Consider the following 15,819-nt stretch of genomic DNA (forward strand, 5'->3'; position numbering starts at 1 on the left):
TGTAATATCTCAGATTTCTTTCCCAGTTTAATTTTCTGAATAAAAGCACAGTAAAGAGAAGCTTAGATACGCGTCTTCATGTTCGCACAGTGAAGCCTGATAGCATCCTCATGTCGGGCTGCCGACACACATCATGCCCTAATCATCTCTGCCGCTGGCTGGTTGCTATGGCGACATGAAGACCAACAGGACCTTCAGACGAGCGAGGCTTTGAATGAGAAACGCTGGAGAAAGGTGGGAACTGCAGCAGCCGTCGTCCTTCGAAAACTGAACTCGTGGTAGGAGCACAGACACAAGCTGCAGCTGCATGAAGCTGCTGTCTGTGACAACATCACCGACACCGTGTCTGTTCTCACTGACGCTCGTGTCTTCATGACATCATGAGGCTGTTCGTGCTCGTGCACCAGCACCTGCAGAGTGCCAGGAGCTCAACAATGCAAACTGTCCCCGACACGAATACTGTGAGCTGCTCGTGCTAAGGCTGGGAGCATCCATACCCCTTCCAGTTACCATGGAGACAAGCATAGTGACGTGGTAACCATAGTGACGAGGCTGTTTCAGATGAAGCCAAAAACACTTGCTTCCTTTTGAACGATTTCTAAATGTTGAACATTACACGACGCTCGCTAACTCATCCTGTTCTCTTAGAAACGTTATTTGTGGTGATTCCTTCAAACTGTGGCTGCACAGTTCGTTTTCCAAGCCCTGCTGATTCACTTTGGACCCTCAAACTAACTAAATGGCAGCTGAAAACTAGACGTTTTTACTACTCTTTAAAAATCCAATAACGAGTTTGGCCTTCATGTGTGAGAACTGATTATGTTAACACTAAAGTTAGGCACTGACAAATAAAACTGTCATGAAACGCTGTGTGGCAGGCAGGGATTGGACCCAAACGCAAACTCACGGGGACAGAACTTGAACTCAAAAGCACAGCTTTATTGCTGGAAAACAGAACACAAGCAATACAAAACTAAACTGGGAAAAGCTAATTATAACACATACCAGAAGACATAGGGAGACTCACACACAGCAAGAGGGACAACACGACACTGACTCAGAGAAACACAGGGTTTAAATACACTGGGGAGTAACGAGGGGAATGAGACACAGAAGGAGGGCACAGCTGGGAGAAATCAGGACTGACGAGACAAGCAAAGCAGGACACATTCACATAAGACACGGACCTTCAAAGTAAAACAGGAAGTATGACACAGAGACGCGAACTTGACACAGTGGAGACAGCAACTAAGAAACAAATTCTATTTCTAGCTGGATGGAACAACAGTATCTGTGTTTATTAGCAACGGCACCTCACCCTGGTGCCGCTCTGTTTGTGCCGCTGACACAACAACACCTGGTGGTGGTCGAGTTGGCATAAACGGACCGGCATTACATCCTGACACAGTCATCAGTCTGATGTTTCATCACTATCATGATTAATGGTGGCTGAACTGAACACGACTGTTTCCAGCCAATCAAATCTTTGCCTACACGTGTTAACATCCGGATCACCAATGCAGGACCTGGAGCATAAACCGCTCTTTGCTAAAGCAGCAGGAGGACGTGGTAGGACCTTTCAAGCACTGGACTGCAACATGGCAGAGTAAGAGGAGGCCAAAGTTCACAGGTCGAGACACCGAGCTGTCCACGTCTAAAAAAAGGATGTGTGTCACAGACACAGGAAAACACATTTATGAGACAAACAGAAAGTAGAGAGCAGCGTCGAAGCCAAACAAACCAAAACAAGGCCCTCAAAGATGCTAAAAGCCTGCAGAGTGGAGGTGTTGACTGGATAGATTCATTATGATTTCCATGGTGGAAAGAGTGTCCGTCTCCTTCAGGTGTGGACGAACAGCTGAGTGGTGTTCAGTTGAGTTGGCGCCTGCAGCTGTTTGAGAAACTGACCAGAATTTGCCAAATAAATATAAAAATGACCAAAATGGTTCCACACGAGCATAAAGTTGCTGCTGTAGTTCTGTCAGACAAATATTCCTTTGCTCTGCGACAAACCTGAGGAAAACCGAACCCTCGACCCACACTGAGCAGGACCAGTGGGAATGTTCCACTTGTGCTCCTGGAGGAAAGGGTCAGTGTAAGGTCATACCGGAGTGATGACCTGAATCATAACATGAAACCTGATGCTGAGAACAGCAGGAGGATCGACAGGGGTGAAAATATTAGGAACCGTGTGTTTATAGCAACTCAGCTGATCTCAGTCTGAGGGTTTAGCTTTCAAACAAAGAGCTCCGAGGACTTGTGTAGTCACCTACTCACAGCTGAGCCTTTGATGATTCGATCCAAACTTCCACTGTCAGCAAACACATTAGGAACCAGAGCGCATCCATGTTTCCACCTCTGTGTTAGAGCGCTGCAAAGCCCTTTGAGACGCACTTACTGCACGAGTCACTCAATGAAGACACAAACAAACTGTTTCACTGACACAGCAAACGTTCACGCACTAAAAGTGACCCCAGACTGAAGAAGTGATATTTTCTGGTCTTGTGTTCCCAACAGCTGCTGAAGTGATTACATTGCGTTTCAAATGAGATACATGAGCCCACATGCTGCTGTGCCGGGACACTTTATGAACACTTTATGAACACAAATGTCACACCGGCCTTTGAAGAGAGCGCAGAGCCTATGGAACACACAACCATGTGCACACCAACAGAGACACATATCTGTCCATATCTGTTTACATCCAACTCAAAGGCAAACACAGAGTCTGCTTTGAATGTGAGCTCTTACCAGGATCAGAGGACGCTGCACAGGAAAATGCTCCATGCAGTAGAAGTCTGGCAAAGCATTCAGGTCCAGGTGAGCCGGGCTCCCAGCCGTCCTCAGGCCCTTGTCTGAGCCGCACACCTTACACACGGCTGTGTTGCCCATGGTTCAACTTATATAAGTGTCTTTCATCAGAATGTAAAGGACTCTAAGTGAGTTAATCACTTTGATAATCCCCTCCCCGTCCCTCCTCCCCCTCCCCTAAAAGCTTACAGGCTACCATACAGCAGGGACGAGGTCCTGTCCTGGTTGCACCACTTGACTGGACGCCTGTAAGTGCAGGCAGCAGAGAGCTACTGTTTCCTCATTAAAGCATCCAACTCAATGAGCATTGACTAACAACCCCTCGTACTCCACCCCCTCCAACCCGGCTATTTTTACACCCACCAGCCCAGCTATGCATGACGAGGGAGGAGAGGGTGGTGGTGATTGGGTGGCATGCTAAACAAGGCAGGACCACCGCAGACACAGCAAGCATTGTGAGGCAAACATGGGCCTAATTTCTGTTAATATATACATTTGTTTTCCTCTAAAAGTGATAAAAACGTCTGCAGCTTCCACTTGACTGTGTTTGGAAAGAGCCTAAAACAACAACAACATGTTAACGTGGTGTCACGAGAGCGTCCGAGCTCCGGTGTGCTCCACGAGAGCTACAGGTGTTTATCAGGTGTTCATATTAACTGCTCCTGTGAGCCAGTGTCACTCCTGCTGTCATACACAGATTCTTCTTTGGACATTGTGAGGCATCAAAGAAGCTCCGCCCACTATTCTCTATCACTACATAACAGCGCACAATCAGTTTCAAGGCCATAGTTAGACTGGTTGTGTTGCAGCACAGCCTGATGTGACCTTCTCCTACATACCACCATCATAGTGCAAATGAAACTTTTCCGGTGCATGCTGGGTGGACATGCGCTAAAGTGCTGTCCTGGATCAAAAACTGTTGAGGGCAGCACACTGACCGTTTGTCACTGCTCAGATCGTCGGCCCAGAACACTGTAGTCAGATTAAACCCACACAAACAGAAGCTAAAGCTCACACGAGGGATTTTTACACTCGTCCCTCCCTCTCGGCGACTTTTCTGTGGCACCGTGGTCTCCAACCTTTACTTCAATCACTGTTTAATGGAAGCAGACGCAGTATTGTCCTAATACAGGTCTATGTCAGCCTGTAGCCCAGAGCAGCGACGTATTGATCCTGATGGACTGAATGCAAATTAAAAGCCACACAGACCTTTTCATGGCAGCACAATTAACGGTGTGCTGTCTAACAGAAGCTTCAGACGTGGCCGTGTTGTGTTCTCCGTGTGCATATGTGTGTCCTTGTGTGGGACATCAGGGAGGTAAATGTCTCATTCTCTTTGCACTCCTCTAGGTCACGACTCACACAATAATCTCACTGTTAAACAGATCAGCTAAACCATTTGGTGGAATATGTTAGCGTAGGGAGAAAGACCTCTCATTGTGGAGAGCCAGTGCAAGCCCATGAGAAGGAGCTCTGGGGTTTTCTATGAATGAACGATTAGAAAGTGACTAGAAAGAAATCATTTAAATGAATGGTGAGGAACACGGTCAGTGAAGTGGATCCTTCAAAAAGTGAAAACCAGTCCAATCTGAGCAATTTGGAGCATATCCAGGAAATCCAGTACTATGAGGGACAAACATATTTTCCTGCTGCTTCACACTCGTCACCAAGTATTTCAATGAGCGGCCTTTGAAGAGTTAAGTTCATAAAAAACTGACGAAGCTATATATTATTAGCTACACCTGGGCAATGGAAGAACTGTGATATTTATCAGCACAAGGCCTTTAATTACCGGAGTAACAAAGAGTAAGTCAGAAACCATCTGTGGACCTGAGCACACTCGTGGAAGTGGAAAATGAATCCTGGCCTTATTGAAACATCTGCAGTTAGATCCAAAACACTTCTCAGTTTCACTTCTCCTACTTGTAACTTACTTAATGAGGGTATTTTTTGTTTTACTGTCATTCATTCGTTTAGGAGGACAAAAAATGACTACGTGGGTAAATATGTTACGAAGAAACAAAGCCAGAGTTACAGCTACCTGTTCAAGCACACTTAAACAGGCCAAGCAGGAAAGTCACTACTTTTCTTTATCTCTAAGGACTGCAGAATCCCCCACCCCCAGTCTCACACACACTCATACCCCATTAGTGGGCTGGTAATCCAATGGGCAGGGCAGGCACAAACATTTTTAATCTGCCATCCGCCATATGGCTCACTATCTGTGGGAGGGAGGGGGACAGGGAGTAAAGCTACTTGTACTACTTTATGTTACTGCAGTGGGGAAAGATGTAATCTAGATGCTTCTGTGTGTACGTGAAACACAGCAAGTAGCTGAAGGAACACTTGGTCTGCACAAAGTGTAGCCAGTAAAAATCCCCACACACCCCTCTTTAATCCATCCATACATCCAACCATCCATTCAACCATCCAACCATCCATCCATCCATCCATCCATCCATACATCCATCCATTCAACCATCCAACCATCCAACCATCCATTCAACCATCCATCCATTCAACCATCCATTCAACCAACCATTCAACCATTCATCCATTCAACCATCCAACCATCCATCCATCCATCCATCCATACATCCATCCAACCATCCATTCAACCATCCATCCATCCAACCATTCAACCATCCAAACATCCATTCAACCATTCATCCATCCATCCATCCATCCAACCATTCATCCATCCATACATCCATTCATCCATCCATCCATCCATCCAACCATCCATTCATTCATCCATCCATCCATCCAACCATTCATCCATCCACCCAACCATACATCCAACCATCCATTCATCCATCCACCCAACTATCCATCCATCCATCCATCCATCCATCCATCCATCCAACCATCCATTCATTCATTCATTCATCCATCCATCCATTCATCCAACCATCTATTCATCCATCCACCCAACTATTCATCCAACTATCCATCCATACATCCAACCATCCATCCATTCATACATCCATCCATTCATCCATTCAACCATCCGTCCATCCATCCATCCAACCATCCAACCATTCATCCATCCACCCAACCATCCATCCATCCATCCAACCATCCATCTATCCATCCATTCACCCATCCATCCATCCATACACCCAACCATCCATACATCCATACATCCATCCAACCAGGGAGAGATGCAACGTCCGGGCAAGAGGTGGATTTACAACCAGGGCTGCCTCTATGATAACAGTGGAAACCACCAAACTGGTCTCAGGTAGAACCAGCATCAGGTATCATCAGTCCGTTGACAAATGAAAACCAACACAAGAGACCCAGCAGCTTAATGTTAGCTCATAAATGAACTGCCGTGCAAAAGCCCATACAGTCTAACAGACGAACGTGATGCAGTATAGGGTGCAGACAGGTACTGAAGCACAGATCTGGGATTAAATATTGAACATATTCAGCTTGTTTCCATCAGTGATAAACAGATCTCAGTTAGAGGTGTGGACGACATTGTGTGTCCATAAAAACAAGCTACACAACTGCTTTCGAAATAAACTATGAACTATAGACACAGGAGGGTTGTGTTGCTATGGAAACAAAGATGTAGATAAGGTTTATGCTTAGATTTTGCTTCAAAATGAGAAACCTGCAGAAAGTCTTCTGCAGTGTCAGACCTTAGTAACACTGACAGATATGGATGTCTCCTTTACCAAAGACGAGTCTGACAGGCTGGACCGACATCTGAATGAAACACAGGTGTCACAGCCGAAGGAAGCCAGCTTGGTTTACCTACTAATTCCCATCATCTATCAAAATAATGCTGATGGGAAATGTGTTTACCTCCAGATGGTTTGTAGTGTGTGACAAATGTGAGATTTATTTCAGTTGAAGAAGTGGGCCACTGCTGATTCAAATATAAAGTGAGTTCCTGTGAGAGGACACCATTGAATGACTTTTGACAGTGTGGATGATACTGGTTTCCTTGGCAACTGCAAGTACAAAGCAAAGCGAGGACCAAATTTCCTCCAGCGTAAGCAGCCTTTTAGAGTTAATAGGAAAGTCAGTATAAACTGACATGCAGTGACAACATGAACAAAACAAACAAGTGTTGTTTTATGATACGCTGGAAGAAAACACCAGTGACCCTGAACCTAAAGTAGATCGAGGCCTTGGTCCTGGAGGTGCTGCTGTCACTGTCTGGTCACAACGAGGTGGTTTTATGGCCAGATGTTGTAGTATTAAGCACTGGGCATATTCCTGCAACATCTGTAAAGCCCGTCTGTCCAATCAGGAGTCAGTGTTGGGGAATTCCCGCTGGGTAACAAGAGGACTCAAAAAAGCAGCTCAGACTGTTAATGTTACTGTACGTGCCATATGTCACATTTAGCCAGTAAGAAGTATACACGCTCTTGTATTATTACTATTTTCATATAACACTGTACTCTGACTTCTGTCTTATATCTTACGTTCTGCTACAACCTTTTAATATTACCTTTGCACAAGTACGTCTCCTAATATTTCAAATATAAATATTTCAAAGATGTGTAAAAAATCGACAACTACAGCACCTCAAACTAAACACAGATGTCGTCACAGCTGTCGTCTAATGGATGCCCACTTTCTCACATACAAACACACAGGATTCAAACATCTCGCCCTGGTTCCTGTGGATCACCTCAGCCTGTTAAACATCCCCTCCATGTGTTTACAATGGTCTTGGTGTCTACTGGTCTGGCAGGCTGTACATCTCTGGGTGCAATACTGTATATCTGTGAGGACATAGTGGTTTCTTCTCTCTGTGCGACCTGAACCTCAACCCACCCAGTATCTGAGTGGTGCCTCTACTCTTTGCATCCACAGCAACCAGCCCCTGATTGGATGGTTGCTTTTCCAAATGTGCCACAGCGTGTGTCAGGCTGCGATCCGTCTCCTTCCCGACTCTCCTTCCTCTCAGCAGCTCAGCTGAACATGATCCACATGCACGCTGCAGTGTAAGAGTACCTCTGCTTTAAGTAAGTGGCAGTTCTGACACAATAACATTAGAGTTCACTTGTAGTCCAGTCCAGTACAATGTATGTTCACAATGCAAAAGAGAATAGAAACACATTATGTATGATGATAAAGTGCTGCACAATCAGAAAGCAGAGACACCCGCACTCACACTAATATACATCCACTTGTATTTGTCAGTGCTGCCGCCTGGCCTGGATCCAGACGGGGGGAGGATTACCTCAGTGGGTTTTGACCCTAGCTCTGTTTACTTAAATATGTGTGAGTACAATTTCATTTCAGCCAGGCATCTCAAAAAAAGCAAAACAGAGAGGAAAATGTTATCAGAGGGAAGGTGAGCTTGCCTAAAATAACAGGCCAAACGCCCACAGCGCTGTTTAAGAGATGAGAAGGAAATGTGTTTGGTGAGGGAAAGAATCTGATGGAGATGCAAAGACAACACCCAGCCTCCAGCTAGTAACACTAATATAACATCTATTGGCACCTCATTGCTTTGTCTGGGGTCCACGTCCTCTAGTTTTTACTTCTTAGTCCTGACAGTGAATTCAAATTATCGCTCAGCTCAGCCGTGACAGAAAAACTCCCACTGCACTGCAGAAAAAGGTGCTAATGTTGAACACAGAGTAATGTTCAGCTAGCATCCAAAACAAACAGACCTAATGGAGACTGAAAACTTTCAAGAAAAATTTATTAAGCTCACTCTTCAAAATCAGCAAAAATGCAGACCTGGAGATATATTTGAAAATATTAATATAAGCCAAACATGGTAAGGCATATGATGGTGATAGTAAAGTTCATGCTACTGCAGCAGTTTGTGTCTCCGTTGGTTGGCTCACTCAGTCTCGCAGCTGTCTGGTAGATTTCTCCGATGATTAACATTAATACGATAAATCTTATGAGTACAAAAGGGGACCAGTTTGCACCAAGACAAGTGGTTCAGCAGTAAAGAAAACATGGTTATTTCTTACGTCTGTAAAGTACTCTGAGTTCTACAAATCAGCTTTCTCATCATCTGGCTCGACAGAGCATCAGAGGGCTGACTTCTACGTCTCCTCCCCGATGTTAAACACAGACTCTCAAAATACAATGAAACAGCACAAACTTCATGGTAAATGTGCAAACAACCATCCCCTGATCACTGCCACACTTCACATCTATAATGATTGTATATCATACAAACACATTTGTGCTTCTAACCCACTTCCTCCTGTGGTGGTCTGTGGTGGACTGTGGTCTGTGGTGGTTTGTGGTGGTCTGTGGTGGTCTGTGGACTGTGGTGGTCTGTGGTGGTCTGTGGTTGTGGTCTGTGGTGGTGGGTACAGCCAAAGATGATGTAAACATCACTGAGCAGATTCTGAGAAGTGCGACTGCATCATTAAGGACTTCCTGTTGACTCCCGTGAGACGATATGGTGGCAGACAGCTTCGGTCTCAGGGCTGAGCTTCTTTGGGGGATCTTTCCTCCTTGCATAACTAAAGCAAACTAACATCTGCTGTACTCTGGCAAGCTTCCGACTTTGGACCACATCACTGTGACAACACAGCCTGATGTCAGGTTGACCCTTTCATGATTATTTGCCCAGGTCAGGACAATCAGATTTACTCATGAGTACAAACTGCTTTTAATGTGTCCTGTGTCTATTTCTACTGTGTTACTAACCACTGTGTGTCACTGCACGTCCAGAGGAGACCCTGCCACTGATTCCTACAGTGAATTCTCCTGGTTACCATGGTGACAGGATTGGCATCTTTCATGAGCACCCCATAATACCACAGCAACCAGATTATAATGCTCTAATCTAGGATATTAGTAGTCCCAGTTCAGCATCAAACAGCAGTGCTTACTCAACATCCATGTACACTGGGTCAGTACTGGAGCGTCTATACTGGAGCGAGTGGTAATAAAGCTGCATTTTCTTGTTCTGTTTACCAAAGCACCAAAACACCAAACATTTTACTATATCGATTACAGACACTTGACTGGGACAACCAATCAAATGTAACCTTTACTAAAGAGATCAGCTGGGAAAAGAATAATATCAAACCAACTGATTATTAAAAGACCGGCTGTGAAGATGATTACAGTAAAATATCAGAAATGCAGCAGCATACAGTCAGCATGAACACAGAGTGATGCATATAGATGTAGAGCTGGCTGGAGGGGGGACAGATTAACATCAAACAGCTCTCCCTAAACCCCATCAGTTGGGCAGCTGTGGATTGAGATTAAGCATAGGAATAGGAGAGTGGCTTCAAACAATGCAACTCTCTGATGGAGGTGAGAGAGTCGGAGGAACATCCAAACCAGTACAGCCAGACTGTGCTGTGGATTTACTGCAAATGAGAAGTATATGAAAAGCAATGAAGTCTCTCTAACGTTGTTTTATTTGGGATGTCATCTGGGCTGTAATCAGGAACATTATGTGTTTTATCATTATGTGTTTAACTGCATAATAATCGGTTAATTTGGTCATGTTTAACATTCAGGAAGATTAACTAAGTTTACAGACTCATGAAAGACATTTGAAGCATCTATTCAAAGCCTGCCAGCACGCTGCTGAGTGCCAAATCAATTTCCAAGAGAGCCATTGAGTATCAGCCAATATTAGCTTTTTGGCAATCTTCTGGTATTAGAATTTATAATGCCTGAAAAATTCAAATTTAAAAGTAAAGAAGAGAAAAGAGAAGCACCTGTCAGCCATGTTTTGGGTGTTAATGTTGGCGAAACGTGGTTGGAACAAGACGGAGCCGAGTAGACACCTACACATCACAAATGTTGGGAAAGTCTATTTATACTCCCCGGCTTAAAGGAAAAAACACTGATTTTTAAATCACCAACCATCAAAATGAGTACTCCTAAAAACCCTCTATTAGTCAGGATCTGATCTCTAAGAATGATTTGGTTTGTTGATCAACACAAATAGTTCTTTTGTCCGTTTGACTCCATGACATCCTTGCACCACTGTGTACTATTGTAGGGTCTCCGTTATTGTAGGGTCTCAGTTATTGTAGGGTCTCCGTTATTGTAGGGTCTCAGTTTTTGTAGGGTCTCAGTTATTGTAGGGTCTCCGTTATTGCAGGGCCTCCGTTATTGCAGGGTCTCCGTTATTGTAGGGTCTCTGTTATTGCAGGGTCTCAGTTATTGTAGGGTCTCCGTTATTGTAGGGTCTCCGTTATTGCAGGGCCTCCGTTATTGTAGGGTCTCAGTTATTGTACGGTCTCCGTTATTGTAGGGTCTCCGTTATTGTAGGGTCTCCGTTATTGCAGGGCCTCCGTTATTGTAGGGTCTCTGTTATTGTAGGGTCTCAGTTATTGTAGGGTCTCCGTTATTGTAGGGTCTCCGTTATTGTAGGGTCTCCGTTATTGTAAGGTCTCCGTTATTGCAGGGCCTCCTTTATTGTAGGGTGTCAGTTATTGTAGGGTCTCCGTTATTGTAGGGTCTCCGTTATTGTAGGGTCTCTGTTATTGCAGGGCCTCCGTTATTGTAGGGTCTCAGTTATTGTACGGTCTCCGTTATTGTAGGGTCTCCGTTATTGCAGGGCCTCCGTTATTGTAGGGTCTCAGTTATTGTACGGTCTCCGTTATTGTAGGGTCTCTGTTATTGTAGGGTGTCAGTTATTGTAGGGTCTCCGTTATTGTAGGGTCTCTGTTATTGTAGGGTCTCCGTTATTGTAGGGTCTCAGTTATTGTAAGGTCTCCGTTATTGCAGGGCCTCCTTTATTGTAGGGTGTCAGTTATTGTAGGGTCTCTGTTATTGTAGGGTCTCCGTTATTGTAGGGTCTCAGTTATTGTAAGGTCTCCGTTATTGTAGGGTCTCAGTTATTGTAGGGTCTCCGTTATTGCAGGGCCTCCTTTATTGTAGGGTTTCAGTTAATGTAGGGTCTCCGTTATTGCAGGGTCTCCGTTATTGTAGGGTCTCCGTTAATGTAGGGTCTCCGTTATGTGTAGGGTCTCCGTTATTGTAGGGTCTCCGTTATTGCAGGGACTCCGTTATTGTAGGGTCTCAGTTATTGTAGGGTCTCAGTTATTGTAGGGTCTCCGTTATTGTAGGATCTCAGTTATTGTAGGATCTCAGTTATTGCAGGGTCTCCGTTATTGCAGGGTCTCTGTTATTGTAGGGTCTCAGTTATTGTAGGGTCTCAGTTATTGCAGGGTCTCAGTTATTGTAGGGTCTCAGTTATTGCAGGGTCTCCGTTACTGCAGGGTCTCCGTTATTGTAGGGTCTCCGTTATTGCAGGGACTCCGTTATTGCAGGGACTCCGTTATTGCAGGGTCTCAGTTATTGCAGGGTCTCCGTTACTGCAGGGTCTCTGTTATTGTAGGGTCTCCGTTATTGCAGGTACTCCGTTATTGTAGGGTCTCAGTTATTGTAGGGTCTCAGTTATTGCAGGGTCTCCGTTACTGCAGGGTCTCCGTTATTGTAGGGTCTCAGTTATTGTAGGGTCTCCGTTATTGCAGTGTCTCCGTTTTTGTAGGGTCTCAGTTATTGCAGGTACTCCGTTATTGTAGGGTCTCAGTTATTGCAGGGTCTCAGTTATTGCAGGGTCTCCGTTACTGCAGGGTCTCCGTTATTGTAGTGTCTCAGTTATTGTAGGGTCTCCGTTATTGCAGTGTCTCCGTTTTTGTAGGGTCTCCGTTATTGCAGGTACTCAGTTATTGCAGGGTCTCCGTTACTGCAGGGTCTCAGTTATTGTAGGGTCTCAGTTATTGTAGGGTCTCCGTTATTGCAGGGTCTCCGTTTTTGTAGGGTCTCCGTTATTGCAGGTACTCCGTTATTGTAGGGTCTCAGTTATTGCAGGGTCTCAGTTATTGCAGGGTCTCCGTTACTGCAGGGTCTCCGTTATTGTAGGGTCTCAGTTATTGTAGGGTCTCCGTTATTGCAGTGTCTCCGTTTTTGTAGGGTCTCAGTTATTGCAGGTACTCCGTTATTGTAGGGTCTCAGCTATTGCAGGGTCTCAGTTATTGCAGGGTCTCCGTTACTGCAGGGTCTCCGTTATTGTAGGGTCTCAGTTATTGTAGGGTCTCCGTTATTGCAGTGTCTCCGTTTTTGTAGGGTCTCCGTTATTGCAGGTACTCCGTTATTGCAGGGTCTCAGTTATTGTAGGGTCTCCGTTATTGTAGGGTCTCCATTATTGTAGGGTCTCCATTATTGTAGGGTCTTTGCCTTACAATATAAACTGTTGTTGTGATTTGGCACTATATAAATAACACTGAACTGAACGCTCTAGACTGACGCTGCTGTATGAGCCAAAGCTTATCTGTCCATTTGATCCATATGTGTTAACAGTACATGTCTATGGGTTAAGTGGAGTCAAGGGTGCTTGAAAAAGCATCAGTCATTTATCAAACTTAGTTGGAGATTATATTTATTTCAAGTGTTTTAAGACATATATACGTGTATATTTGAGTGCGGGCTATTAGGAATTGTTAAACCAATGAAAACAAGCACAGTTCACTGCATGAAATAGCCCTGCCAGTGAACATTTCACATGAATGCTCCTGACAGTTAGTGCTGCCCACATACTAAGGAAAAACCTAGAAAAGTGCGTTGAGACAGAGCAGCTACTTGGACAATCACAGGTGTTCTTATGAGTCAGACATCTATAAAGTCCAGGTTATACATGCAGTACAAAGCTCAAGCTCACCGGCCAGTGTTTGTCTCTCTAAAACATCCCTGATAATAAATCCTCTCTGTGTATCACGCTTATATTTATGTCTGATTTATCAACCATATTTCAAACCTCATGACATGAAAGCTCTAAATGACGTTCCAGCTGAATTGCTTTTACTTAACAACTAATACCTTGAAAACGCTAAGACTGAAATGCTCAAAACCAAATGGCCATAAAAATAACCATGACGAGAAGGGCGAATGGATTACTGCTGCAAACAGGGCCCTACTGTGGATTACACCATCAATATCCTGCAATGTTTTAGAGACAGAGGCAGAAAGACCGAGGGGGAAGATTTAGGGGGGACTTATGTCATTGTTCAAATTCATTTCAGTTAGTCTCTGGCAGGAGATTCTTAATAACTCGGCTGGACAAGTCGATCAAGTCATGAAGTTATAAATGTGAGAGCCAAACAAGTTTGTTGATGAGGTTTCAATCACAGAGCTGCACTGTAGTCACCACTCTGTTGGTCGTTAAGCTAAGCTGCACAGCTTTGGATGAAAGATGGCTGCACAATCTATTCATTGCTTCTAGTCTGAATGACTAGAACACGGTTCAAAACTCAGTGAGGTATAATGATGTTGACCTCTCACTGTCATAAATATTCATTAGAAGTCATTGCAGACGTCTAACGATGCTGAAGTTCAAGATTCACGAAATTCAACAATAACCTAGGCTGGCTACAAATGAGGACGTTTAGGTCTGTAAAGAATAATGTCTCATTTAAAGGACATCAAGTGTTGGCCAAAGTGCTGAACAGAGGGACAATATAATCAAATAAAAGAATTAAAATAGATAAGATGAAAAACATTATAAAAACATTGTAAGACATCCATATATATGGAAAAGAGGAGGCATAAGTCTCGGCCTGCCGGGTGGTTTTTCAGGACTTGAAAACATTATTATTTGCAATCTAAAATTAGTGGATTACTGTGAATATATATGGAAGAAGTTGTGCTCCACCATACCTCCAATTCTTGGATGAGGACTTTTTGCTGTTTACTGCTAAATGTTTGCTGGATAATTGAAATCCACTTAACACACAAATACACATACATGTCACAGCTGGCGTGTTTGTGGTGCAAAGCTAAGCGCAGACACAGAATTTAGGTGAAACCAAAAGCGAACAGGGGTGAAAACTAAAACTAACACCTAAACTGGGAAAACTGACAAACAAGACATGGACATGAACGTGACCTGAACACAATCATGAGATATCTGAAATCTGACGTGACACAGAGGAAGAAAGAGGACTTAAATACACAGAAGGGAATGAGCAAAGTGAAAACACCTGGGAAACACAGCTGACACAAATTAACATGACGCTAGAGGGGAAATGAAACTAAACAAAGACTCAAAGACCTTACAAAATAAGGAGGAAACATGGAGAGACGTAGACATGACAATACGAGTTTGACGATGGAACATGTAGACATGACAGACTGGGAGGCATTTATTATGCATATTAATGACAGCTCTGCAACATCTGCTATATCTCGCTGACCTCCAGTGCACCACATGAAACAATCACAAACACGCTGTGAGGCCGCCAAGTTCATCTTGACCCGCGGGACAGTCTTTACTATTGACAGAAAGATGTTTGAAGTGTGTGTAAGCAGCATGCTATGGATATAAAGTCGCTTTTACTGCACTTTGCACATAGCTTTGTTATGTAACTAGGATGCTAGCACAAATGGTAAATGCAAACAGGCTGTTTCTATGCACAAATACAACGATGTATTCAGGGGAAAAATATCTTTTTTTTTTCTTTCTTTTTTTTGAGTTGTCTTTGCTTTTTACTGTTTCAAAGTCCACTGTGAAGTGCACTTTTTTTCGGGACTTCGTGTGACCCGCTGGTAATTTTTTAAAAACTTTGCAAGAAAGAAAACTGCGACAAAGGCAAAGAGAACAGCGCTTTAACCGTCCCGTATGGACAGGGGACGGTTAAGGGGAAAAATATCTAATTTTGTGAGCTCGTTGTGCTTCTGAGAGCTACTGACCACCGTTAACTGTTAAAGCCAATTTTACAGCAGCATGCACGTGGCTGTGATGTAAATGTCCTTCGGCGTCTGCTGAACAATCCACCAAACTGAATCTACTAATCACTTTTAGGTGTGTGTCCGTGTGTGTGCTGGGAATGAAAGACAGGGCCTGTCAGTAATCCCATGTGATAATCTCCCTTGAACTTGGGTCAATAATGACAGCAGTGAAGGGTGGAGGGGATAGAAACACTAAACAACACGGCTCTAGCTTTGGAAGTTGTTATTTTGATGCCAAGTGATAACCTGCTCCAGAAGCATTAGCCGTCACTCGGAGGAATATGAGTGCAGCGTCTTTTCTTTGGTAAGTAG

The 15,819-nt window shown here is 44.0% G+C and overlaps 2 protein-coding genes across 19 annotated transcripts in view; one reads left to right on the top strand and one right to left on the bottom strand.

The window, feature by feature from the left end:
* Positions 1 to 15,819, bottom strand: part of ank2b (ankyrin 2b, neuronal) — a 152,624-nt gene that overhangs the window by 68,792 nt on the left and 68,013 nt on the right. For 9 of the 18 annotated variants that reach the window (XM_086284940.1, XM_086284933.1, XM_086284937.1 and 6 more), the window contains exon 1: positions 2,752 to 2,892. The exons of the other annotated variants lie outside the window; for them this stretch is intronic. In XM_086284940.1, the coding sequence (XP_086141066.1) occupies positions 2,752 to 2,892 (141 nt within the window). Of the gene's footprint in view, positions 1 to 2,751; positions 2,893 to 15,819 lie in introns of those variants that run through there. 18 annotated transcript variants of the gene reach the window in all.
* Positions 5,022 to 6,059, top strand: LOC147300641 (uncharacterized). Its single transcript, XM_086285026.1, has 2 exons — positions 5,022 to 5,057; positions 5,178 to 6,059. Exons 1-2 carry the CDS (start codon positions 5,022 to 5,024, stop codon positions 6,057 to 6,059), a joined length of 918 nt encoding a protein of 305 aa, XP_086141152.1.

The sequence above is a fragment of the Aulonocara sp. 'chitande type north' Nkhata Bay genome, unplaced genomic scaffold, assembly GCF_057382095.1.
Source record: "Aulonocara sp. 'chitande type north' Nkhata Bay isolate Kocher_YH1m ecotype deep benthic unplaced genomic scaffold, A_spYH_male_GT1.1 unmapped_scaffold_20, whole genome shotgun sequence".
NCBI classification, from domain to species: domain Eukaryota; kingdom Metazoa; phylum Chordata; class Actinopteri; order Cichliformes; family Cichlidae; genus Aulonocara; species Aulonocara sp. 'chitande type north' Nkhata Bay.